Genomic DNA, 27,310 nt, shown 5'->3' on the forward strand with positions numbered 1-27,310 from the left:
TTATACTGAGAAACTGCGGCAGTAAGTACCCTCCCAAAAGAGTGCGTTAAAGGTCTGGCATTGGGCATGCTGGGAATGGAACTTGTTGGCTAACCAGCACGTGGCCAGTACATATGTATTATTACACATCTGCACTCAGACCTCACTCCCAGGGAATTGGTTGAGGCAATTCCAAATGTGTTATGCGTGCTGAACGTAAACCTCTACTTGTTAACCTTCATTTTCGGTGTTTTGAGGATCTTCGCCATTTTACAGTGTGGGGAACTTGACCCTTTTATATGTGAGGCTATTTATTTATTTATTTATTTTATTGGCCAATGGATTTTCCTTGTGAGACATGTTCAGTTGTTCAGTGGAAAGGTGAAGTATAAGTAATAGTAAAATTGTATTGTCCTTGGCCAAAGACCATTAGAATATACAAAAATAAAAAAAAAACCCAACAACCATCAAATACCACAAAGAGCAAGCATATATGTTAAAATAATTAAAACTTTGCCCTTGTGTTCCCAGGCTCAGACACACAGATTTCCAGTTTACAACGCATACGTTAAAACAAATAAAATTCTATCCGTATTTCTCAAATTCAGACACCTGAAGTTAGGACTTTTCTTGTAACAGCTTTTGTTCTGAATCTTCCGAGTAGTCAGGGTATGGAGAGCTACTCCGTTGAATACATAAGGATCAATGTCCCAAAGCAGAACAATCAATTTATAGCATTCTGACATTGCAGGAACATTAGGCACTCTCCCCTTCAAGAACTTATTCCTTGGTTCAACATAGAGTGGGAAGACTAACATATAATGTCTAAGATCTTCGGTCCCTGAATTCCAGCAGATTCACAAACATTGGGGTATGAGAAGATTGTCTGGAAAGAGGGGGTGATGGCCTTGCTTGAAACCCTATAGATGTAAAAACCATCTTTAGGCTGTGGGCACAGGGGTACAGTGTTCTGGGATCATCAGGCATACCTCACATGGGCTGGGGATCATGATCCTGCTTAAGCTGGCAGAGCAGAAAGCTGTGTGAGGGGCACAGGCAGTTAAGCAGGCCTCAACAAGGGCCAGAGCCTTCTCGGTCCTGGCCCCCACCTGGTGGAACGAGCTTCCCAAACTTCCGCAGTTCCGCAGGGCCTGCAAGAGGGAGCTCTTCCACCAGGCATTCACTTAAAGCCAACCAACTCAGAACACCTGCTGGTCCCCCCAGACGCCCGCCCATGACTCTCCCAAACTTATTGTTAATTGTTATTTATAATATAAATGTGGTATTGTAATCTTTTGATGCTTTACTGAAAGTTGCTTTGATGTTGCAGTCTGTATAACGTTCCATGTAAGTTATAGAATGTTCAATGTAAACCGCCTAGAGCTGCAAAGAAATGGGGGTTATAGAAATCTAAATAAATAATAAATAAATATCATGTCACATTTGCAATTTTGCTTGTGGCAAAGTTAGGAATTTGTAAAATTTCATAATTCCAAGTAGTATTGTTCTGTCTAATAGCTTAAGAATGTGCTTTACACTTAAGCAGTGCCATACTTTAACATTTGGTTAGGAAGCGCTAAATATATTTCGTCTTGTCTCATGTTTTCCACATGCTTCCAACAAAAGGAAGAAAACCTCTCCTTGTGGCTTTAGAATTTCTGGAAAACCTTGTTCCTCTTGCTTTCTGAACACAAGGCTCTGCTGCAGTTTACACCATAAGCCGAGCTCAGCAGGGGAGTGCAATTACTGGCAACCATCTAGGGCAACCTTTCTCAACTTTTTTACTGTTAGAAACCCCTGAAACATTCTTCAGGCTTTGAGAAATCACAGAAGTGGCGCAATCATGCAGAAGATGGTTGGGAAGCAGAGCTGTGTATGTGCCACTAGGGGCCGCTCCCTTTCCCACCCCCTCCAGGCCCATCACTGGCCATTTTGGGAGGGATGAACAGGTCAACATGACTATATGTGGTCATATCACTCAATAAATGTTTAACCAATTTTAAAAATATATTAAAAATAATTAACTCTCACCCATTTGGGAAACCCTTTCAGGGCCATGAAGAAACCCCAGGGTTTCACGAAACTCCGGTTGAGAAAGACGGGTCGAGGGCCTAAACTGGGACCAGGACACAACTTTGCACTTTGCAAATGACAAGTTAATACATCTCTCAGCACAAGATCTGTCCTTTCAGAGAAAAAAATGGGCCTAGGAATAATAAAATGGGCCCACATATATATGCAAGATCCTTCAAGTTTCCCTCTGTCTTTGCATTTAAAGTTATGTATAGTCAAATATTTCTGCTCAGTAGACAAGAATGTTTTCAGGATTCTAAGGGTTAGAATCCTGCCAGTGTTAGCCCTTCCCCACTGTATGGCAACATGTCTTCAAAAGAAATAAATTCAAATGAGTAGCTGTGTTGGTCTGAAGTAGCACAATAGAATCAGAGTCCAGTAGCACCTTTAAGACCAGCAAAGATTTATTCAAGGCGTGAGCTTTCGAGTGCAAGCACTCTTTGTCAGACTAAGAACAGACCTTCAAAAGAAATAGTGTTTCTAGGAATTTGGGAATGGTCAGAAGGGCTGTGGTGTACTTCAGCCAACCTATTGGGAACTGTATGGAAGCCGCTTCAAGCTCTTGGGAGGAAGAACAGGATATAATAATTGAAATAAAGATGAAAGGGATCTTGTACTAACTTCTTTTGGGGGGGGGAACTGAGGAAATAAGGGAAGAGGGCCTTAACAAATACAGGAAATAATTAGCATCCAGTGGAAAAGCTTAATATGGAAAAATAAATGGGCTGGTTAAAATGTAATGTCCCAAGAGATTTATATAAATGTTATATGTTACATTTTTTTAAAAGCACACATACACATTAAATTAATTATTAGAGTTGGTTCACTGGAGATACAACAGATCTGGTTTTTACTGGCATCCTTTGGAAATGTGCAGCAGTTAAAGCTGTCAATACCATCTCTTTATCTGCCTGCCTATCTGTCAAATTTATAGGCCGCTGCTGCTGGCCAGCCAACTCGTGGCAGCTAACAACAATTTATAAACAAAAAAAATGCAGTAATAATAAATCAATAAACATTGAGACAATTCCTGTTTTTTTCCCCTCCCTACCTTGTCTCCCGGTTGTTTTTAAACCACAACAAGAAGAAAATAATTTAAATAGAGCATTTTTGTCCTTTTCACAGATTATGGAAGAAACGAACACCCAGATTGCTTGGCCATCTAAGCTGAAGATTGGTGCAAAATCAAAGAAAGGTAAACATTCCGTTCATCGAGAAGCATGTTTTGTGACAGTAAAAATATCACTGGAACTGTAGATAAATGTATGCAGACTTCCACATACCTGAAAGATGAATTGTGCTGTTTACCATTTTGCTTCTTCCCTCGTTTGGCTTGGCTTGCTATAGGGCCTATAAATTCTACAAGTTATGGGTTCTTTAGGCTGGATGATTAACATCTCTTTGAAGATTAGAATGGGGTGTATTTGTGAGACAGTCTGGAAAAAGTTAATATCCCTGCCCACCAAGAAACCACAGTCAGATAGGATGGAGCAAATTTAAGCTCATGCCAGGTCTTTAGCACAGTGAGAAGTTGACCCTTCAGTGGGGTCTCAGTAGGGCTGCCAGATACAGGTTTGTATTTACCTGGAGATTTTGATTTTACCTGGAGATTTTGGAAGTGGAGCCTGACAAAGGCGGATTTTGGGGAGGCGAGGGACCTCAGCCAAAGCATAACGCTATAAAAAGGTAAAGGTATCCCCTGTGCAAGCACCGAGTCATGTCTGACCCTTGGGGTGACGCCCTCCAGCGTTTTCATGGCACACTCAATACGGGGTGGTTTGCCAGTGCCTTCCCCAGTCATTACCGTTTACCCCCCCAGCAAGCTGGGTACTCATTTTACCAACCTCGGAAGGATGGAAGGCTGAGTCAACCTTGAGCCGGCTGCTGGGATTGAACCCCCAGCCTCATGGGCAAAGCTTTCAGACGGCTGCCTTACCACTCTGCGCCACAAGAGGCTCGTAATAACGCTATACAGAACTATTTTCTCCAAGGAAACTGATTTCTGTTGTCTGGAGAACAGTTATAATTCTGGGAGACCTCCAGACACTATCTGGAGGCTGGCAACCCTGTTCCTCAAGTGGATTATTACTGGAACTTACTGTCAGAAGGGGAGTTAGAATCAGTGACTAACGACTATCTTACGACACAAGAATTCTTTCCACAGTGAGTTGCATGGATAAGAAAAACAGCCAAATAAGATATGATAGTTGAATGGCTACCATTACAAACCAAACTGTCTAATTTTTTTCCCCTACTGAGCAAAGCAGTTCACATCCTGAGCAGAACAGAACTGTAGCGATCTTTAAATGGGCCATGGGCTGGGCCAGGACCTGTGCAACATCAGACTGCTACTGAGCCAGGCTTCCTGTGTTAATGAGGGAACAGCGCTTTAACCCCTCTTCACTCAGTAACTCCTCAGGGAAGGATCTTACCTTAGGAGATGCAATGATCAGGGTCCATGGAGCCTGACTTCTAATTCCTTGGCATTTGGGAGTAAAAAGATTCACCATGCTGCTGTTGTTTGTGTTCTAATATGGAATATATTAGACCTATATATAGGGGCGACCTATATATAGGGGGTTGGAGTGTGAAGAAAGCTAACAAGAAGAAATCTGATTCTTTCAAAAACTGATGTTGGAGGAGAGCTTTACTGATGCTGGAGACCAGGGGTGGCCCAACTGTGGGTCTCCAGATGTCCATGGACTACAGTTCCCATGAGCCCCTGCCAGCATCTGGGGATTGTAGTCCATGAACATCTGCAGAGCCACAGTTGGGCCACCCCTGCCATAGACCACCCAAAGGACAAATCAGTGGGATCTAGACCAAATCAAGCCTGAACTCTCCCTAAAGTGCCTCAAGACGGGCTGTTGTACTGCAGTCACTTTATGAGAAGACCAGAGTCACCGGAAAAGACAGTAACGCTAGGAAAAGTTAAAGGCAGCAGGAAAAGAGGAAGACCTAACATGAGGTGTGTTGGTTCTAGAAAGGAAGCCACATCTGTCAATTTGCACGACCTGAGCAAGGTGGCCAACAACAGGATGTTTCGGAGGACATTCCCGCATAGGATCATTGTATGTCATAAGAAACATGACTGCACTTGACACCCATATAATTTGCTCTGTCTCTGGATTAGTGAAGGGAGAGTTTGTGGTTGTGGCTAATCCTTTGCCATGATGAGGTCAAGGAGGGCCCACAGATTTCTATCAGGTTGAGGGTTGCTGGCGTGGAGTTGCGTAGGCAAAATGTTGTCGTAAGCAGCCCCTTATCGCTAGAGCACCAAGAAGCTGGGAAATTGTGGGAAACTCTGCTTGCGAATAAGAAAAATATGTTGGGAAATTTGAAGCACAGCACTCTTCTCCCCCCCAATTTGTTTCAGTTGTTCTTTCCCTTTGGAATAGTCTAACTTCTGGACTAGTTAATGCTAGTTCATTTAATACATGAACTGCCTGGCCGGTTGTGTTTCTGGGTCCTCTATACCACAGTGATTGCAAAAATAAAAATGCTTGACTTAACCACTGGCAACGCAGTCTTAGAAATATGCAGAACTCGGCTTCTTGTAGTGTCTCTGGAGCCCTGGGACATCGCTTGGGTTGGTTGTGTTAGGCAACAGCTGATATGTGCCCAGCCTTGGCGTTCAGCTTGGGGATGTAGGAAGAGCTCTGACATGCGGGAAGCTATTCTTAGCTGAAACAAAGGGAGGTGAGCGACAGGTACACAATGGGAAATGTTAGCTAACATAGACAGCAGAGTCACCGTAGCTGAATAAAGCCAAGGAAGGTTTGTTGCAAAGAATTCTGCATAGCAGAAGAGCAGATGGTTTTCCGTGGGAAATTGTGATGCAGTATTATGGTGAAGTTTTTTTTTTCTCTTGAAGATCTTTCTACCAGTAATTGGAATGCACATGTGGCCAAGCTGTCAGCGGTGGTGGGGTAATCAAAATAGCAAGCATCTTCTGGGTAGTAAATTGGCTATAGCTGTACTTATACATCAGCCATGCACTGCTCAAATTAAAGGTAATTTTATCTTCTTTTAACCACTACCCCACACTGCTCCACCCCTGAGCCGTGGTCCTCCTTTAGAATGAGCCACTAGCATTTTTTATAACTTGCTTTAGGTGAGGCCTCAATGACTGCATCATGTCGAATGCATCTCATTGTATAGAAACAAGAATCAGAGGAGGACGAAGTGGGATTCTTCTCCCTGCTGTGGCAAAAAGGAGCCTGTTCATGCAGACATGCTCTTAGTTCCTGCTGGGTCCCTTGGCGCCACCTTCTTAGGCCTGTGCCTGTACAATGCTGCAATTCTAACATCCTCCTGCTATAAGAGGTTGAGGAGAAGAGAGGGAGAGGTTACCACCCCGACCCATTGCGAGGGGCAGGGAAGGCACCTGGAAGCACGGAGCCCAGAGTACATGGATAAACCAGCCCTGCCCTCTAGTCTCTTGGCATTCAGTTAAATTTCTAGGCACCTCAGTGACCTGGCTACTGGGATTTGTCGTATCCTTCTGTTAAGATTCTCTCCATTTTCTGTGGAGTGTTTGGTTTTGCTGCGTCCATCATCATGGTATCCAGTTAGTTTACTGTGGCAGTCTTGGTTAATCTACTACACTTTTAGCAGGAACTTTACACACATTCGATTAGTGCTATGAAGGAGTGAGTGGTTGTTAAGGTCTGTGCTGTCACCAGTGATGTGGGTGAAAAATATTCCAGGACAAGAAACAACAGTCCTGGAATATCTTTCATTAATGCCTCATGTTGTGCACTGTGTTTTGTGCCATTGGGGATCGCCTAAATAAAATGTACTAGATGATTTTACGTTTCTATACATTGCCTTTTGTTCTCGACTTTCATTTGGTTGGAAGGAGTTGCTGGCAACCAGCTGAAGAAGTTGTAAAAGAGTGAATTGTTCGTAATGACAATAAAATTGCTTCCCAAATTACTATGATTAGTATCATTGCAGCCACTAAAAGTATATGTAGACTCGGCTAACTTTTACCACAACTTAGATCAGCCCTTTTCAATCTTCTGACCATGGAGAAACCCCTGAAAGTTTTTTCAGATCCTGAGGCAAACTGGAAGTTATATCAGCTGGCTATGCCTCCCTGCTACACCCCCAAAAGTGACATGTCACTGGAAGATGGTTTCATTTGTGTGTGCAGCACATTACATAGGAAACCTTGACTGAACTATACAAGGAAGCATTTATCTCAGCTGTCTGCCGCCTGGAGGGCTGCAAGGGGGCCGGGGGCAGCAGCCGGCATGCTTACAATGGGCTTTAACTCTAGTTAAGTATGATAAAACTGGTAATCAGCTCTGTTACAAAACCTGGACAGCCAGCTTGTCCACTCATTCTCTTAGTTAGTTAGATGCTGCACAAATCAAGGCAGGCTTGCATGCCCTATGGCAGGAATAGTCAACCTGTGGTCCGCCAGATGTCCATGGACTACAATTCCCATGAGCCCCTGCCAGCAAACGCTGGCAGGGGCTCATGGGAATTGTAGTCCATGAACATCTGGAGGACCACAGGTTGACTACCCCTGCCCTATGGAATCTTAATAGGTCTTCCAGGGCATGGACCTCCTTAGGGAGCTAGTTCCAAGGGCAATCACCAAGAAGCGCTGGCTAGACAAGGCCAAGCCTGTCAGATCTCAGAAGCTAAGCAGGGCCAACCGTGCTCGTATTGATTTGGGTGGTAGTTTCTCCACGGAATACTGGGTGTCATGACATGGAAGCGGGAAATGGAAAACCACCTCCCAATGATGTCCCTTGCTTGGCTGCCACAAAGTCCTAGGATCTCTGGCCACTCTGCATGCACCATACAATAAATAGAGAAGAACAAGAGCAGCTGATATTTTTTACTATCCAAAGGAGTCTCAAAGCAGCTGACGATCGCCTTCCCTTCCTCTCCCCACAACAGACGCCCTATGAGTAGGTGGGGCTGAGAGAGAGCTCTGAGAGAGACTTGAATTTCAGACTGATCTCTTGTTTTGATACAGGGCTAATGTGTGTTATTTTGGAGTCCTTTTTGAAGGATATGTTTGGCCGAGAGGCTTTAAAATGATCCATTTTATTTGCTGCCCCCAGAATTTCCGTAAAGCATTATTTGTTGTTAAGGCTCTCATCCTTGGGGGCCAGGCTTTGCCGAATGCAGCTATGTAAAACGAGACGTTCCAAAGAGCCTGGCCGCTTCGAATGCTGCAGCTAAAGTAAAATAGAGGGTCTGAGAGGAAATAGCTGGATGTTCTTGAGCAATGGGGCGTGCTTTCCGAGCTCATGTCTTTTCCCGCACGAAACCGAACCGTGCTGTAAATACATGAGAGGATAAGGCTGAATGACTCACGCTGTTACGAAAAGCTAGTTTGAGCTCAAAACAGTTTGCGTTGTCAAACCCAGAAATGGTCAGATCTCTAGGTGGCTGTTGGGAGGTCCTTGCGGACCGCATCTAGCTGTTCTCCAAGCCCGTTTTTTCCCATTGCAGACTCGTCCCGTTGGATCACTTTCTTCTGTAAGGCCAGTTGTTCCAAGCTTGGCTGGTTTTCTCCAGAACAGATAAATCTCTCAGGCCACACGCAGTTGGGCCTGTAAAAATTAGTATGTTGGAAAGGGTGTAGAAGGAGGTGGCTTTGGGAGTCTTCCGGGAGCAGGAGTTTTCAGAGCTTGAGAGGACAGTGAGGTGCAACCATTCCTGCCCCCTCCGTGTCTGTTTTGAAAACCTGCCAAGTGGTAATAGGTATAAGTCCGTCAGTAATTCAGTTTCATTTTTAGGAAACGGGAGGGTATTGAGTTTGCGTAAACGGCAGATGTGTTGAGATTGTTGTTGTTGTCCTTGCTGCTGTTTATGGCAAGCAGCCTTTAGCTACAGTTACCCAATCATTTCTGTCTCAGGCTCCTGACATGAGTTTGAGTTTCCACCATTCATTTATTTTGGCTTGGGCTTCCTTGATTGTTTCCTGTGTGGTATTAAGTGCACATTAAAGTCCAGCACTTGGCTAAACACACGGTTTTCTTTCGCAGGCTTTGCAACTGCGAAAGATGGCTCTGAACACTCACCCCAGGGGCTCTTCCTGACCAGAGTCTACCCAACTGGCTTCCTTAGAACAAAAATTATACCCAAAGCTCATTGGCTGTAAATATATTGCTTACGCTAAAACAATGCGTCCATCTATTCTATTTTGGCAGAGTTTGACTATTCAGAGAGGGTGCAGCACCAGGCTGCTTGAAGAATAAAAATAGTTTTATTTATGAAGAGAAACTACTGTGTCTGGAAAGAGGCAGAGACCTAACTGTTCTAGCTGTCGTCTACAGTCAATTCTGTCCTTCCAACAAGTGTTCTGGAGGCAAGCAGGGAGGAAGTGCGATCAAAAAGCAGGCTGTTGAGCCAATCAGGACACTGGAGTTTGAAATTTCAGAAATCATCTGGAAATCCCTGTTTTATTTATGCTAAATATACATTTCCTTCAGTGCCCCCTGCACAGCATCCTTTATTTTCTGCTCAATTTTGCACTGGTCAGCCTCTCCATGAAAAACTGAGTCTGCTACTCTGCTGATATCAGAAATTATGAACAGTGACTTTCAGCTCATGCCGTACCTAGCATGCAGAATAAGATTGTAGGCATTGTTAATGGTTGGTTTGGAATATTGCATCTCTAGATGAAATATTCCATCCCTCAGAATGGAAGACTTGTGGATTCAGAATAGTGTCTAAGAAGACACCACTGTGCTGGCAGAAACATGCTTTCTCATCCAGGGGTTTCATGAAACGCCCTGGAACGGTTTCCTGAATGTATGGGAGTTAATTAATGTTAAAATGTGTTAAACATTTATCTGGTGATATGAACATATACGGTCATGCCAACCCTCCTCCCAAATTGCTGATGATGGGCCTGGCGGGGGTGGGAGGAGGCGGGGCCCAGGGTGGGCACGTTCACAGCTGAAGGATGTTTCTGGGGTTTCTCAACTGTAAAAGAATTGAGAAAAGCTGCCGTAGAGGGATAGGAAGTTACGAGTAATACATGCTAGTCAATTACTACTTCTGATTTCCACAAAGCACTTGTGGAAAGCACTTCCACAATGCCCAGGAAAGGGGAAGGGGAGTGAAAGGTTGGAGAGGTTTGTTACTTCATAGAATCATAGAGTTGGATGAGGCCATAAAGGACATCTAGTCCAACCCCATCATCAATGCATTGTATAGCATTTGCTTATTTGTGACTCTTGAAAGGGGAGACTAGTGTTATATACTGGAGGTGTTGTATATACTGGAGGAAGCCGATAGGAAGTACCTCCACAGTCTGCATACCGCAGTCCTCCAATATAGTAGTAAAGTTGGCTTTAAAGTAACCTTTTAAACAGAAGTGCTTAGGATCTGGTATGGGAATGAAGGAAGCAAGTATCAGGTAACACACAGGGGGGTGCCACATTGGCCATCAGTGGCCTATGCAGCAAGTGCAATCCCTTGGAAGGCTCTGCTGTCTTGTGGAAATGTTTCCAGGGTGTCCTCAATGGATCAGTTGGTACCGGGCCACGGCTCCTCCTCATCCTCCTCCCCTGCTGCTGCCTCGGGGGCTGCCCTGCCACTCTGCCACCAGCTCACCTTTGGTGCTCTCCGGTGGCCGCCATGGCTGGGGCTCCCCTCGGCATGGCACTGCTGCTGGCAGCGCCTCCCAGTGGGCGGCAGGGAGTCAGGGACGCCGGTGGGAAAGCAAGCAGAGCAGGGGCTCAGCCGGCGACGATGTCCCTCGGCAAAAGACTACCCCCTGGGCCTCAGTAAAATTCTCAAGCATTGACCGGTCCCTGGTGATAAAAAGGTTGGGAGCCACTGCTCTATGACCACCATTCAAGTGAGCTCTATTCACAGTCAGATCACACAGTGCTTTCCACCCAACCACTCCAGTTACACATATGTATGGATGAATGCTAGCTTTACAAACATCCCTTGGTGGTCATGGGCATGGCCGTAGACTTGGCCATGGGAGATTGATGTGAATCACGAAGTGTATGCCTGAGTCAGGTCAGGTTTACTTGTGTAGAAGTAAAGCCATGCTACATAAGCTGCCCTCTGATGCTCCGTAAGGAACCCAGACAGCTGTTTTAAGAGCAGCGGGCAAGTAGACCAGTAACCCAAATGGACACTGGGAGGCCGAATGATAACCTCAGAGCAAAGAGAGCTTCGTTTTCTGTTCTCCACATGAGAAATGAGAACAAATTACTGGAAGGGGAGATAACATCACATGCACTCAATAAAGCAAGTTTCTGAGTCCCCATGCATCTGAGATGATCTCATTACTTCGTGTTTATGAATGTTTATTCCCTTTGTATTTGTGCTGTATATTTTCTGAGGCTCTTTTTTTTTTAAAAAAAAGAACATTGCTTACTGCTTTAACCAGAAATGAAGTAAGTTGAGGAGACGGCAGCTGTGAAAACAAGTTGAAATTGCGTGGCTACAGTCTTATCTCTCTGCTCTTTTACTGCGTGCTTGGCGTGTGTCTCTTCAGTTTCCATAGCTACCTGCTAAGCAGCTCGGCCTTCTCGCTTGGCATGTCCCCGTGGTGTCCCAGAACCCACGAATGGAAGGAGAATTCAGGGCCCATGTGCCTTTGTCAGCAGAGTTTTATTTAAAGTCCTGGCTTAAAAGTGCTCGTTTCCCAAGGTATAAAAGTTGCAGGTCTGATTTTTATAGAGTTTCACCCAGGCGTCTTGTGCGGGTGGGTGAATATTGGCCTTTAGCTGTGTTTCCGTCTCCATCCCCATGACGACTGAACTTCTTGTCTGCTTTGTTATGGGCCTGTGCATCCAGCAGAATTCCTTCTTGGTTTCATTTGGACTTCTGCTTGCCCAAAGGAGGAGGGAAAGCTAGGAAAAACATCTTATGCCGGGCTTTTGTATATTCTTTGTGGACTGGGAGGGTCTCTGAAACCAGGTCTGCAGCTGTTTAAGAGGGTGGCACAGTGCTTAAAACTGCAGAGAGGAATTTTGCGGACCTAAAGGCTGGGAAGTTTTTCCTTCTGAAGTCACTTCCTTGGTTCTTAATCAAGATTTGAAAGATAGGGGAAGATCACTCAGTGAAGGGGCAGGGCTACACTTCAGCAAGTTGGAGTTCAGAGTCAAATTTCAACCTCTATGAGGCCTACGTGATACCTTTGTGATACTTAGATCTGTTCAGTATTTTGCTCTATTCAGTTTGGTGCCAGTTTGGTGTAGTGGTTAGGAGTGCGGACTTCTAATCTGGCATGCCGGGTTTGATTCCCCATTCCCCCACATGCAGCCAGCTGGGTGACTTTGGGCTCACCACAGCACTGATAAAACTGTTCTGACCGAGCAGTGATATCAGGGCTCTCTCAGCCTCACCTACCCCACAGGGTGTCTGTTGTGGGAAGAGGAATGGGAAGGCGACTGTAAGCCGCTTTGAGCCTCCTTCGGGTAGGGAAAAGCGGCATATAAGAACCAACTTTTCTTCTTCTTCTTCTTCAAGTGGGGTCTCCAAATCTTTTCACACAGACCTTTCCCCCCAGATGTTTGCCCAAACTTGCAAGGAATAAATGAATTGAAGATGCTTGGAAATGTGGGAATCCAAGACATGAGGGAGATGAGATTGGCCGCTGATCCTTGTTTGAACATTAGGTTTGCCAACATATCTTATGGGAGCCAGCCCTCATGTTAGCCTTTACAACATCAGTAACACCTTCATTTATCATGCACCTCTTTGGGAGCATCAGGTTGGCTCCAGCCACCAGTTGGATGCAGTTTCTCATTGAATGCATCATAAGCAGTTTTCCCCCTTTACCATTTTATCCTTTGAGATAAGCTAGGCTAAGAAGGACTGGCCCAAGGTCACTCAGAACATTACCTGGAGGGCACTTCATTTAGGCACCAACCATTTACAATATCAAAAAAGAGCTGCAGAAAACCACGGGGCAAGGGTGGCCAAACTGGGGCTCGCCAGATGTCCAAGGACTACAATTACCATGAGCCCTTGCCAATGCTGGTAGGGGCTCATGTAGTCCATGGACATCTGTAGAGCCCTAGTTTGGCCATCCCTGCCATAGATATGATCCAAATGCCTTGGATTGTATGAGACTGGTATGGCCTCATCCAGAGGAATCAGAGTCATTGTCACCATGTGGGAAACAACATCAGAGATTTTACAATAGCCTCTCTTCTGTTCACAAGTGCCCCCATATTGCAAGCGAATGCAGCATGTAATTATCCATCAGCTGAAGTATATTTCAGAGGCTTTCCTCAATCATTTTTCATTCTCTGCCATGAGATAGGCATTGGCCAGAGCTGGGACCTTTTCAGCTGTTGCATCCTGGTAGTGGACTTGTGCCCCACATCACTGTAGAGGGGGCACCTGCAGGTTTGTGGTTGTTTTGCTGGCATTTTAATTGACTTCTAGAAGAAGAAGAAGAAGAAGAAGAAGAAGAATTGGTTTTTATACCCTGCTTTTCTTTTCCAGAAGGGTTCTGAAAGGGGCTTACAATCACCTGCCCTTTCCCCAAAACAGGCACTTGTGAGGTAGATGGGACTGAGAAAGCCCTGATGTTACTGCTCTGTGAGAGCAGCTCTACCAGTGCTGTGATGAACCCAAGGTCACCCAGCTGACTGCATATGGAGGAACAGGGACTCAAACCACACCACCAAGATAGCTCCATATATATCTCCATTCATTTTGAAGATTTTTTTAAAAAATATATGCTGCTATATTTTTGCTATTTGCTGGCTTCATGCAATTTAAGACGCGGTTGATTTCATTTCATTTGTTTGTCTCTTTCAGTTTGTTTGTCCTAACTTTGCAGGTAAACGTTTTGTTGGTGTTACATAACTGCAAGCATCCGCAAGAGTTGAATTTTGGTTTGAACAATTTGTGCAGTGTCAACATTTGTAACAAACGCCGTTGAAGAACGAGTAACGCTTATTTGTAGTTCCAAGAAAGAAGAATCGCTTTCTTGTACAATTAGGTCTTCAAGCTGAATAAATGTTAGGGTTGGCTGCGTATGGAAAACATACTCCCCCATCCCCCCAAGTTCTGAGTAAAGAGTTCTTAAATAATAACTTTGGACACTGCTCTTTCTTTTTCAAGAATCTGCACAATATTTTAAAATGTTGTGTTTTCTGTAGATGGACAAGAGTTGATGCTAATATGTTAGCATAGCTAGTTTCATAGCACTCACTTCAACTTAATATTTTGCACTTGAGTACTGGTGGACAAGGTAGACCAAAATGGTACATCTTGAAGAGCCAGCGTGGTGCAGCGGCCTCTAATCTGGAGAACCAGGTTTCATTCCTCGCTCCTCCTATATATGCAGCCACTGGTTGACCTTTGGCCAGTTGCAGTTCTTTCAGGGCTTTCTGAGACACACCTGCCTCACAGAGTGTCTGTCATGGGGAGCAGAAGGGTAGGTGAATGCACGGAGACTCCTTTGGGTAGTAAAAAGTAGGGCACAAAAAAAAAAAAAAACAGCTCTTCTCCTGTGTTTGAGGAGGTGTGGGACTGTTATGGGAAATAAGGAAAGTAAGTCCATGAGTCTTTTCCACCATCCACAACACCAAATTGGAACATTGTAGGTTTGTAAAATGATGGCAAATTGCAGTTGGCTTACATCAACCATGGAGGGTTTTCAAGATGAGCAGGAGGTGGTCTGCCATTGCCTGCCTCTGCAGAGCAACCCTGTTGTGGCATACAAGGAATAGCCAAATACGAATTTGTCTCCCCTCCCAATTCTGAGTAGACCCCTTAGCGTCTCAGATCTGACAAGTGGGTTCAAACAACTCCCCCCCCCTAACAGCATCACACTGCATGGCTACAATGGGCAGGACGTAGGGCAGCATTGTAAAATGAGCACAATTATTGGAACAGAATTAAACTCATGCGTACTAAAGAGCCAGTTTGGTGTAGTGGTTAGGAGTGAGGACTTCTAATCTGGCATGCCGGGTTCGATTCTGCACTCCCCCACATGCAGCCAGCTGGGTGACCTTGGGCTCGCCACGGCGCTGATAGAATTGTTCTGACCAGGCAGTGATATCAGCGCTCTCTCAGCCTCACCCACCCCACAGGGTGTCTGTTGTGGGGAGAGGAATGGGAAGGCGACTGTAAGCCGCTTTGAGCCTCCTTCGGGTAGGGAAAAGCGGCATATAAGAACCAACTCTTCTTCTTCTTCTAAACGTATTTACAAAAACTCTCAAGAAGCCCCCACAAGCATTAATTAACAGGTTAATGCATCTCCATTAGCAGGTTAATGAGCAAGTTAAATCACCTCCATAGAGAATAGGTCAAATCCATGAATACACGTAGCTTCCTTATGTTGAATCAATATTGTCTGTTCTGACCAACAGGGGTTCTCCAGGGTATCAAGTAAAGGTCTTTCCTATCACCTCCTACCAGTCCCTTTTTAACTGGAGATGCTGGGATTGAACCTGGTGAATGTGTTCATTCCGATGAAGGCTTCTAGCCGAAACATCTGTCTTGTTAAAACACCATGAGTTCCAATTTTTTGGTGCTTTGAGCAATACAGCTACAACACAAACGCGATTTGCTTTTGTATTAATAAGTTTATTTATAGCCACACACAGTCTTTTCTCTTGTAATTACTCTCTACTTCCAGGCCCACTTCTTACACCCATCTGTATACATGGTAATAAGTATTTGTCCGTGCTTTTGAACTATTGAAGTTTCCAGCCCCTCAGAGTCTTGTTTTAAACTATGCAGATCATTGCATTAAAACCCCTTTAGTATGCTATTCTGCCTAAGTCTACCTGGCTTGATCACCTTCAGGATGAGCTACCCAGCGAAGACAGCCAAGAAAGCTCAACTAAACGCATCGTCCCAAGCAGGATGATCACAAGCAGATGTCTCATTCTTAGGCAATGACTCATTTTTCCCCCTCTGCGAAGGGGCTTCAGTCAATCTGATACAACCTGCTTATTTGTCTATTTTGCATGTCGGCTGAGAAAATGTGTCTTGGAGGTGAGGGACACTCTCTCATGGCCTCCGCTTGGTACCCAAGCTTAAGCTGTGGGAGTAAAAGGAAGCACCTAGCCCCCAGGGGTGGACAAAGGGTGACTCTCCAGTTGTCCATGGACTACAATTACCAATGCTGGTAGGGGCTCATGGCAATTATAGTCTTCATCTCTTACATCAGGGGGGGCCAAACTGTGGCTCTTCAGATGTCCATTCCATTCCATTGCTCAAAAGTGGTACATTTGAGATTGAGCAATAGTGATTCAAATCCTCTGGATCCAGATTAGATTTCCTTAGGAGGGGATGTCCCACAGTTTGTTTTAGGACTGTAGTAACTACCCCTAATCTTGGGGAGGCATTCATTGTTTCTTGGAGCCGATCAAGCAGCAACCCTGACCTAATTAACTAGGAGGATCAAAGGACACATGAGCAGGTGGTAGGCTTCAGACCTCAAAGGCTACATCATGAGACCAGATTCATTTGAAAGATTTGAAAGATTCGATTATAGCCAAAACGTAAAGGCAACATAACAAGGTATGCTTGGCCATCTTAATTGCAGTGATTTGATATTAGGAATCATGTACCCTTTCAGTGAGTTTACGATGGTACCACTTTACTCTGCTCTGGTTCGGCCTCACTTGGAGTACTGTGTTCAGTTTTGGACACCCTAGTTGAAGAGGGATGTAGACAAACTGGAGAATGTCCACAGGAGGGCAACAAAGTTGGAGACCAAGATCTATGAAGAAAGGTTGGGGGGGGGGCCTTGGTCTGTTAAGCCTGGAGAGGAGACAACTGAGAGGGGATCTGATAACCATCTTCAAGCATTTAAAAGGCTGCCATGTAGAGGATGGAGCAGAGTTGTTCTCTCTTGCCCCGGAGGGACGGACCAGAACCAATGGGATGAAATTAATTTAAAATAAATTCTGTCTAAACATAAGAAGTTCCTGACAGAGCGGTTTCTCAGTGGAAGAGGCTTCCTCAGGAGGTGGTGGGTTCTCCATCTTTGGAACTTTAAACAGAGGCTGGATAGTCATCTGACAGAGAGGCTGATTCTGTGAAGGCTCAAGGGGGTGGCAGGTTACAGTGGATGAGCGATAGGGTTGTGAGTATCCTGCATAGTGCAGGGGGTTGGACTAGATGACACATGAGATCCTTTCCAGTTCTATGATTCTATGATATTTTATAATCTGGTGGAGTTTTGTTATGTTGGCTTCTAGCATCAACATGGATTTCAGGTATCCATGAGCATAAAGTATTCTTGTCTCATTACTAGGCCCTTCACTGCTGTCACTTGATGTCTAAACTTTGGCCATCATGAATATGTTCCCAGAGCTGCTCCAAGTGGATTTGGTTTGGAGTTTCTCATATTCAGATCAAGCACGCTTACTATGACACCAAACTGGCTCTCAACCTCAAAGCACTTCTGTGGCTCAGGGTTTTTTATTACAACTTTTCCATATGTCCTGAATGTTGTTATCCTGAACTGGGGAAATGCAAAGGCATTATTACCAGGTTAAGAAACATCATTCATTGCACTAGATTAAATCAGTTGTTGAAAGTACTTGGAAATTGTCAGTGAAAATGTCCATTTCTGGTAATTGAGTGCTTAGTATGTCTTGACAGGATGTGTAAGTATGTTACACCTGTCAAAATAATTTTACCATTCCTTTTCAGACATGTTATGGATTGTTGGCAATAATTCTGTCCTCTGTCCTTTCTGGTGAGTGGCCAGTAAATGTTTTACAGCCGTCATCCCCTTATATGAACTTTTCAGAATCCTGAAAGTAGGAACTTGCAGATGTATAATCTACGAGTAGTGAGTGCAAAAACATGCCTTTTTCACAGAAGTTGTTGAACACTTAGGGTATTTCTGCACATGCAAAATGTTGCTGGACAGCCTCTGAATGTTTGCAACATATTCAGGCCCCTCCACATGATGTCGTCTACACCCAGAGGCTGCCCACCAGCCGGCTTGCGATTTCACAATTTTTAACTCATGAGCCACCAGTGATCAACCAGGGAAAAGAACGTATGATGGGGAAAATGTGCGATAGTCCTAGCAGCTTTGTCCCACCCTTGCTCCCGTTCTCTCCACTCCATTTCCGGCCCCATGAGGGAGGCATATTCCCACCCCTGTGTCAGTCCAACCCCCATTAAGGTTCTTTATAGTGTTTTTTTTAGTAAGTGCCTCCTTCCCTTCCTCCTCTCAATTGTCAGACACCTGTCTCTTCTGCTCCTCTCCTCCCCCACCCTGCTGGTCCCGCCTGCCACTCAGCCATTCCCTTCCCCAGTCACCTAGGATTCCTGCTTTCCCTTCCTTCTCTGAGTGCTTTTTAAGCGGGGGTGCTGCCGCCATGGCACTCAGGCCACCGCTTCTGCACTGCTTCATCCTCCGTCTCTGCACTGGCTTAGCTGCTGTCTCTGCGCTGTCTGACCGGTTGCTGTGCCACCTGAGCTGCCGCCTTGGGTGGCAGCAGTGGCACAGTGGCAGTGGATCAGGCAGCGCAGAGGTGGCAGTTTGGGTACCGTGGCAAGAGCGCCCCCACTTTAAAAAAACACTCAGGGAAGGAAGGGGTGATTGGGGAAGGGAATGGCTGAGTGTCAGGCAGCCGGACCAGTGGAGGGGGGGGAGAGTGGCGCAGAAGGGACGGGGTTCTGAGAACCGAGAGGAGGAAGGGAAGGAGGCATTTAAAAACTATAGAGAACCTTAATGGAGGTTGAACTGATACAGGGGTGGGAATCTGCCTCCCTCGCCGTGCCCTCCGCTGGCCGGCTGTGTTTGGGAAGGGGGGTTGTGCTTTACCTTATGTCCCAATGCCTATGCATAGCAATGAATACGCATTGCCACATGTAGGTTTCATTTTTTTTAAGTGCTAGACCAACAAACCTCATATTGGTTGCCTCCATTGATTGACAAGACAAAGAGTGGTGTGTAAAAGATCGTGTTACTCTCTCTTCTGCTTTTTTCGCCGCTAGTGAGGAAGGGACAAGGCGAGACACAGTGGCAGGAAGGCTGTAAAGTGTGGACGGAAGAAATCCCACTATTGTGGGTAGGAGACATCATGTGACTTGACTGTGCGGAAATGCCCTTGAAGTAATCTTTCCTTGGCTGGCTTCTCCCTAGTATCTCATGTGGCTGTTACTCCCAGCGACTACCCTTTGTGTCTCAAGAAGACAAGCTGGAGAAGAACTTCTGTCCAAGCCTAGGCCTTAATCCTTTCCAGAAGCAATAGGCATCAACAGTCTGAGTTAAAGTTATGTCAGGCGACTCTTCTATTCATGCAGCTTTGTACAGTTATGTATCCTGAGATTTGGGGGAAAGGTGGAACAGGAACTGAAAAACGTTAACACGTGGTAATGCACTTATAACTTTTCAGAGGGCAAAATGGCACATGTGATTTTAACTAAGCCACTCACGTTCTTTCATCCTTGTTCAGATACCTAGTCTGTAGAAGCCTTGCAGGTCAATGAATTCCCTCTGTGGTGTACCATAAGACTTTAAAATTAAATCATAAAACACAGTTATCTATAGATACAGACCCAATCCCAGCATCCTTAAAGTTGTTGTTGTTGTTTAATGGCAGAATCAAAACATTCAGCATTCTTTTAAGAGACCTAGTGAGGATCGATCTAATTGATGCCTTCTGAGTGAGGATTCCGCACATGACACCACAACCCAAACCCCCTTGTTTCTGTGCTTGTTTGGCTTCAGATATCCGTAGCATCGAAAGAACTGAATAATCACTAGGGCTTAACAGGAAGGAGCCACCAGTGGGGCAAGGGGCTCCCTCAGAAAACTGGGTGGACTCTGCCACTGTGCCTCAGCAAGAAGCCAGTGTTTATACTACTTTGGGTCCGGTTTGCAGTACTCGTGTCCGAGATGCACGTGCAGCCAAAGGAGTAGCAGAGGGCATTGCCTTCCCCATCTCACTGATGACAGGAGGAAATTGCTGTTATTGCTTTGGCTATAGTATCTATGAATGCATATCATGAAAATGTGGAAAGGCACTGCGGATTTTCAGAGCTTGTCACACTTCTGGAAACAGTCTTAAATGTGTCATGATTTGAAACTCCATATGAGCTTCTCCAGTGGTCTGGCACATTAGCCCACTCTGGCTTCCCACTCCTGGGTGTTTTTCTTTTTCTCCTGTAGTCGTGCTAGGGTTTCGGACTGGCTGGCTCTTTTGTTTATTTTTACATTTTTATCATATCTTAGACACAAAAAGGACTAAGTACATTAAAAACCTTTAGCGATGGTGTGTGTGTTCAAATAATTAAACATAGCAGCGACTAATGTTAAGGTTTTTTTTTAAGTATTGGGAACCATACTGTAAAGCAGGGGTAGTCAACCTGTGGTCCTCCAGATGTCCATGGACTACAATTCCCATGAGCCCCTGCAAGAAAACGCTGGCAGGGGCTCATGGGAATTGTAGTCCATTGATATCTGGAGGACCACAGGTTGACTACCCCTGCTGTGAAGGATTCTGAGCAGGCCCCAACCTCAGCTGAGAGCAAGCTTCATGGTGGTAGAGAGTGCTGTCAAAGTGGCAGCTGGCTTATGGCAATCCCAGAGGGTTCCTGCTCAAGAGGCATTCAGAGGTGGATTGCCACTGCCTGCCTCTGCATAGCAACCTTGGACTTCCTTGATGATCACCCCTCCAAGTACTCACCAGGACCAGCCCTTCCTAGCGTCCCACATCTGGCGTGATTGGCCTAGCCTGGGCCATCCTGATCAGTGCAGAACAGGGTTAGGCCACATTTTTTGGCCCTAGAGCCAAGAGAAAAATGCTGTTCCCATGAAGATGGAGTGCCAGCAAAGGTGGGGGGGGGGGCTGAGAGGTGAGAGCCAGTTTGGTGTAGTGGTTAGGAGTGCGGACTTCTAATCTGGCGAGCCAGGTTCAATTCTGCGCTCCTCCACATGCAGCCAGCTGGGTGACCTTGGGCTCGCCACGGCACTGATAAAACTGTTCTGACCGAGCAGTGATATCAGCGCTCTCTCAGCCTCACCTACCCCACAGGGTGTCTGTTGTGGGGAGAGGAATGGGAAGGTGACTGTAAGCCGCTTTGAGCCTCCTTCGGGTAGGGAAAAGTGGCATATAAGAACCAACTCTTCCTCTTCCTCTTCCTTTTCTTCTTCTTCTTCTTCTTCTTCTTCTTCTTCTTCTTCTTCTTCTTCTTCTTCTTCTTCTTCTTCTTCTTCTTCTTCTTCTTCTTCTTCTTCTTCTTCTTCTTCTTCTTCTTCTTCTTCGCGGAAGCCAAGCCCCACCAGCACAGGCAGCATTTCAGGGATTCGGCTTGAACTCAGCTAGTGGCTGCTGGGAAGTGGAGGTGGGCATAAGCCAAGCCCCACCCACTTACTTCCTAAATCCATTTGGTGTGTGCCAGGAAATGTGTCCATGGGCACCATAGCCCCCCAATAGAAAATCCATGGTCTTGACCCTTTGATCCTGTGCTGTGGGCCATTGCTTGTGGTTCTGGATCCTTTGCAGTGACTGGAACCAATGTGTAATCAGGTGCCCCTGATGACTGTTTCCTATTCGAGGGCTCTTCTTCCTTACTGGTGATTCTGTCCTGTTGAGTGTTCGCTTTTATTGTTGGAAGTCCCTTCCAGTGCTGTTTGGCCAAGTCCCCTGGGATATCTGTTCTTGAGCAGAGCGTCGTGTTTGATGATTTGCATTGCTGTCAGAAGATGATAAACGCACACAGGCTTAGTGTCTCTCTAGAGGACAGGAGCTATTTTGGTGTACTATTCTGTGACCTGATGTAGGATGGGGCACAGGCGGCATTTTTGATTTTAAGACCAAGACAGCTTTTCTTCCCCCAGTTCACCCTTTCCTTAGCAGAGGCAAAAAACACCCCCCCAAAAAACACCCCCACCAGTATATTCAGCAGGGCCAGATAGTGTCAGTTATTGGCACGCAACCTCCCTTAGCTTATCCTGGGTGGACGCCACCATCCTCCGGAAAGTTTGTGCGGCAGGCAAAATAGAATAATAGATCGCCAGTTCAGTCTCCTCCCCATTGATAAGAGAAATTTGCTTTTGGCATGCTCGTAAGCTCGAAAGTGTACCATTGGGCTCTGCCTCACTTGGGAGCACATAACTAAGTCTAATGACTTCCAGATGTTTCTCCCCACAAAAAAAACAGACTTCAGCTGTTTTGTGTGCATTGCAAAATGGCACTGAACGCCGAGCGGTATTGTATTTCATATTTTCGATTGTACCTTCTGTGTTGCTTCAGTTGCTGGACCCGGTGTCGCTCTTGCTGATCTTGGTACGCGATGAGATATCAGTGCCAGACTTGATCTTGGTCGGATTCCAGGCCTGGTTCTTATACAGAGTTCTGTTAGGAATTCTGCTGTTCCTTGCAGAAGACTAGCCAGTCCAGTTGAGAAACTGATCCTGCCGGCCTGTACAAAATGAATATTCCCCTGCTCCTGCAGCACAATGGTGTAGTATTGCGGTGGTGAGTGAAGTTTTGCATCCCCTAGCTCAGCACTCCTCAGCCTTTTTGTGTCTGTGGAGGTCTGACACAGGGTGGCTGGTGCAACCACAGCAGGGCTGCTGCAGGAGGCAAAGCCGCACACAATCGAAGCTGCAGTGGAAGGGAAGTGATGGGTCATTTTAAAAAGCACGCTGGGAAAAGAGGAGTTAGAGAATTAAACCAACTCGGTCGTAGCAGTGGCTGCAGAAACAGGGGGCCATTCCACACTTGTCCAAAATAGCACAATGGTTACAAATTGAAATTGCTACTGTTTTGCTGTTATGCACAACGTCGTTGACAATCTGCAACACTCCTGAAACAGATCCACAAAAAGCGCTTCGTTGTAGCGCTTTCAGGGAAATCCCAAAAAGTGGATTCACCCTCCGGAAAGTGCTACACTCTTGCAACCAATCTGCAACACTAGCGGGAAAGTTCTGTGCGTTATCATTGTTGTGGTTTCTGCAAAGTCCCTCCCCCTAGCTCTCTCCTCTGATCTTCTGGCGAAGCGATCGCCATTTTTTTTTCTCGGAGCGAGCGGAGATCAATGCACTGGCGAGCCTCCGTTTACCCAGTGAGGCTTCCCTGGCTGCAGTCCCTCCCCAGAGCTGTTTTAAGTCACCAAGCATGAAACAACACACAGCCCCGTTTGCTGGTTTATTTTCCCTTTATTTTTCACTGTATTTTCGGCCGAAAATCGTGCCCGTGCGGGGGAGGGGGTTATTTTTTTTTCACTCGGGGGGAGCGTGGCAACGATGAAACGACAGCTCAAACACCACCTGCTAACTAGATGGGTCTCTAAGTTGCAACGAATCAATGCAGATTCGTTGCAAAGTGTGTGTGTGTGTTTTTTTAAACCTTCCTTAAAGGGAAAGGGGCTTTTTGGGATCATGATAACGACTGCCCATTGGCTGCTTGACAGCTAGGGGCGGGACAAAGCTCGGCAATATCGCTTCCTGGCTGGCGATTTTTGCAGAGACCGGAAACCTGTGGAAAACGATAGAAACGCAACTGGATTCCACTACAAAGCCAGGTATGCATAACGACGAATTCCACAATTTAAAATGGCATTTTTTCATTCCGCAACCAATTTGCCACATAGATCCTGGTGCAGAATGGCCCAGGGTTATTTCAATCTACACGGCCAGTCAGCTCTCCAGTGGGTAGTCGGAAGCCCTGCTGGGCAACAGCCCCACCCACTTTCTAGAAACACTTGGCTGGTGTCTGGCAACATGTTGATGAGCCCTGTGGTGGCCCTGGGCATGGTGTTGGGGACCTTTGTTTGAGCTGGTGTAGCAAGTTGCTCGAAAGGGCATATAAGGCCAACATGGGATCACCCCCCCCCCCACGTGTATGATCCGCCCCTGGATGGATTATAGGATCATTGATGCTGACCTGGCTGGAACACTTAGTGGGTTGGAGAAAGTATGTCGCCACTTGTCTTTTGGCTTCTATTTTTAGCCTTTGTGTTTTTAAATGGCTTTTCATGGGTTTTATTAGTTTTATGCTGTTTGATTGGTTTTATGTTGTGAACCACCCCGAGATGATCTGTCGTGTGGGACAGTATAGAAACATGAATATTAAACACACACACAGACACACACACACACATACATACATACATACATACATACATACTATAAATGCTATGTTTAGGGGCAGGCATTTGGAATGGATAGGAGGGCTTTGATTCTTTGCTCTGCATCCCTTCCACCTGAAGGAGCTTTAGGGCAGAGATTTCTTTATAGAACTGTTATGTGTGCTTTTACTGTATCTTCCCTGTGGAAGAAACGGAGGGCCCGTCCTCAAGTTCACTCAATGTCCCTTCTCTCGTTCTGGTAATATCTTCGCTGCTTTTGCTATTATGACAGATTCATTTTTCTTTATTTTGTCCTGCCCAGTCTCCAGTGAGGAGCAGATGCTGAGAAAATCTTCATATGTAAAGACGAGCCCTTTACTTGAGCACTGCTTAAAACGGCAGGTCTGACAGATGCCTTTGCCGTTGTGGTGGAGCAAGACTGAACCAAGCATGGCTGCCCATGCAGATTTAAGAAGGTTGCGGCTCTCCAGTAATCTAGTTTCACTGAGCCCTCATCTGTTTGAGATGGGGGTTGCCTCTGGAAGCCTGATTATTTTTGTTCTTGCTTTATCACTCACAGAATCTGAGCCACAGAATGCAGTAAGCAGTTTCTTGGCCTGCGGTTGCAGTCCAAATGTCTGCATGCATGAAACTTTTCCCAGGTCCTTTGTGCCGGACAAAGGATGCATCTGCACGAGCAGTTGTGCAGCGTGAGGCCCAATAGGGTATTGCTAGCCAGGCAAATAACACGTTGCACGTGGACAGCAGCTTTTCAGGGTTCCTTTCCCCACACCATCTCTCACACGTGTCCGAGGAAGTTGCTCCTCTGCCTGTTGAAAATTCATAAAGAAGATCCAACTGCACGGAGTTAAGTGATTCATGAAGCTGTAAACCAAATCATGCCAGCCTTCGGTGACTTTAAAGCAAGGAAACTTGTGGCAGATATTAATATCCAAAGAGCTTCTTGTTAGTGTTGGTGTCTTAAAGCTAGTGGCGTTTCCTTCTTTAGTTTCCCCCCCCCCTCCATGTGGTAAATATTCATGTACTCAGTGTTCGAGCTGAGGAGATGCTTATCTTTTGCTAGTAACCTATTTAGATTGCAACACATGTGCTTGCAAGTGCTCAGTTCTACCCCGCTGGATTTAGAATTACCATTTGAACATTTGTACATTATGGTCTACAGTTCTGATCACCGTATCACCAAAAGGACATTGCAGAGTTGGGAAAAAGTACAGAGGGAGGGCAACTGAGACGATTAGGGGGTTGGAGCACCTTCCCTGTGAGGAAAAGCCAAAGAGCCGAGGACTTCGGTTCAGGAGAGACAACTAATGAGGGACCTGCTACAGGCTGATAAAGCCATGCCTGCTGTGGAGAGAGTTGGCAAAGACATTTTTCTCCCTCTTCCAAGCCTTCCCAACATCAAGGGAAGGTCTTGGTCTCTCTACCCTGTTGGGTGTCCAGAGGAGCTGTGAGAGAAAGGGTGCTGGACTGGATGGATTATTGGTCTGATCCAGTGAGGCTCTTACTTTGGCATTATTTGAGAGAATCTCCTAGTCCCTGTTTATCTCTGGCCTCTCCCTCACCTGCAGATTAAGGAGCCCAAGTGCCATCTGATTGGGATTGTACTGCGTGTATCTGAATGTAGTTTGTTCATGCTTTGTGTGTTTCCAGAAAGAATTTAGAGAGATCCATAGTGGGTCCTTCAGGCCATGCATTCAAAGAAACATAGTACAGTTTTAGAACCGATGATAGCCGTTCTTTTGCACTAAAGAATATGGTGTGCCCATATCTGAGACTCCAGCTTGCGATTTCTCCTAAGTGAATAACGTCACAGCAAGCCCTTCTCGAAGGTCATGTCTTCCAGGCTTTACCCCTTATGCCTAGAGGGGGAAGATCTGAACATGTTCTTTGCATTCCTGTGGGGCACGACACCTCTAAATCTTTGTTCTGCTCGCCCTTCTAAAGCTATCTGAGCTTTTCGGTTCAGCGCCATTGGAATGCCCTTGGAAGTCAAAGATGAGTGAAAGGGGAGCGGTGGCCGCTTTGCTGTTAGTGTTCAAGACAACAAGCCACTCTTGTGTTGGGGGTGCATTCCATGGCCTCAGCAACTGAGCCCAACTAGCTGTTTTCATTGACATAATGTACTGTCTTCTGGGGTCATAAATAGTTGATCTGGGATGGCCTCCAGCTATACTGGAGCCATGCCTATTCAGCAAAGTCACTCTTGGAACTGAATGGGCCAGTGGACCTTGAATACCACAGGCATTAGCCAACACACATGCTCTGGGAGATGAGGAATGGCTAAGTGGTTCCTTCTTGGTTTAATTAGTAATGTTTTTTTACATGTTACCATGCTGTGGAGGAGTTGGGGGGAGAGGGGGGGAAATAAATCTGCAGAAGGGCTTGCGTTGATGCAGTGTATTAAAATATATTACTGGAACAAGTATGCCTTTATGGAAATGCCAGCTGCATCTGCTGACTCCCTGCTACCCCGAAAACGACTTTCCCTAAGTCGTAAAGCAACTCAAAAACAAGTTTGTTGTGTGAGGGGAAGGTTGTTGAAAGGTAGCTGCAATTAGACTTTTAATGCAGACCTTCTGATGCTCATTAAAGTGTATCTAAGACATGCAGAATTTCTAAGATATTGAGTCTGAGCTCATTCCTAAGTCAGACATGCATTTCAAGTAATGGAGAGAAGAGCAGACTTCTAAAGAAGTATTTGCAGGTTACTAGGCATTGTAGGTCAGCCAACAGAGAGGCTAAAGCTGGGAGTGAGCTGAGACCGGCCAGAGAAGTCCACTATAACAAGAAAAGCTTCTTCTGATATGTGAGGACCAAACTTAAAGTAAACGAGCCAATAGTCCACTGTTGGAGGAAGATGAAGATACTGATGCAGGACAGAGAAAGTGGAAAGGCTTAGTACCTATTTTGCTTCCGTTCCCCCCCCCCCCGAAAGAGTATGGATACATCTAGGGAGGGTAGTGTCTGGGTGGCAGGTTGACTTGAATAGAGAGGTTGCTGGGAGTAATTGGCTACTTATGGAAGTGTTGTGCCCCCTTTATTGGCAGTTTTCAGGTAGCAGCTGGAAAGATGCTTCTCCTGGATGCTCTATGCTGATCTTATATTGAGCAGGGGGTTGAAGTAGATAACCGGTATGGCCCCTTCCAACTCTAAGATTCTATTATTCTAAATTCCCTTGTTATGGGAAATTGGTGTTTGTACATTTTGGAGGGGAGGGACCTCAGTG

At 45.7% G+C, this 27,310-nt stretch overlaps 1 protein-coding gene across 1 annotated transcript in view; it reads left to right on the top strand.

Moving 5' to 3' along the window:
- BICC1 (BicC family RNA binding protein 1) overlaps nt 1-27,310 on the top strand; it is a 152,189-nt gene that overhangs the window by 60,336 nt on the left and 64,543 nt on the right. Inside the window, exon 3 of the mRNA XM_077350640.1 lies at nt 3,178-3,247. Coding sequence (XP_077206755.1) covers nt 3,178-3,247 — 70 coding nt within the window. The remainder of the gene's footprint in view (nt 1-3,177; nt 3,248-27,310) is intronic.

This window comes from Paroedura picta, chromosome 8, assembly GCF_049243985.1.
Source record: "Paroedura picta isolate Pp20150507F chromosome 8, Ppicta_v3.0, whole genome shotgun sequence".
In the NCBI taxonomy this organism is placed as follows: domain Eukaryota; kingdom Metazoa; phylum Chordata; class Lepidosauria; order Squamata; family Gekkonidae; genus Paroedura; species Paroedura picta.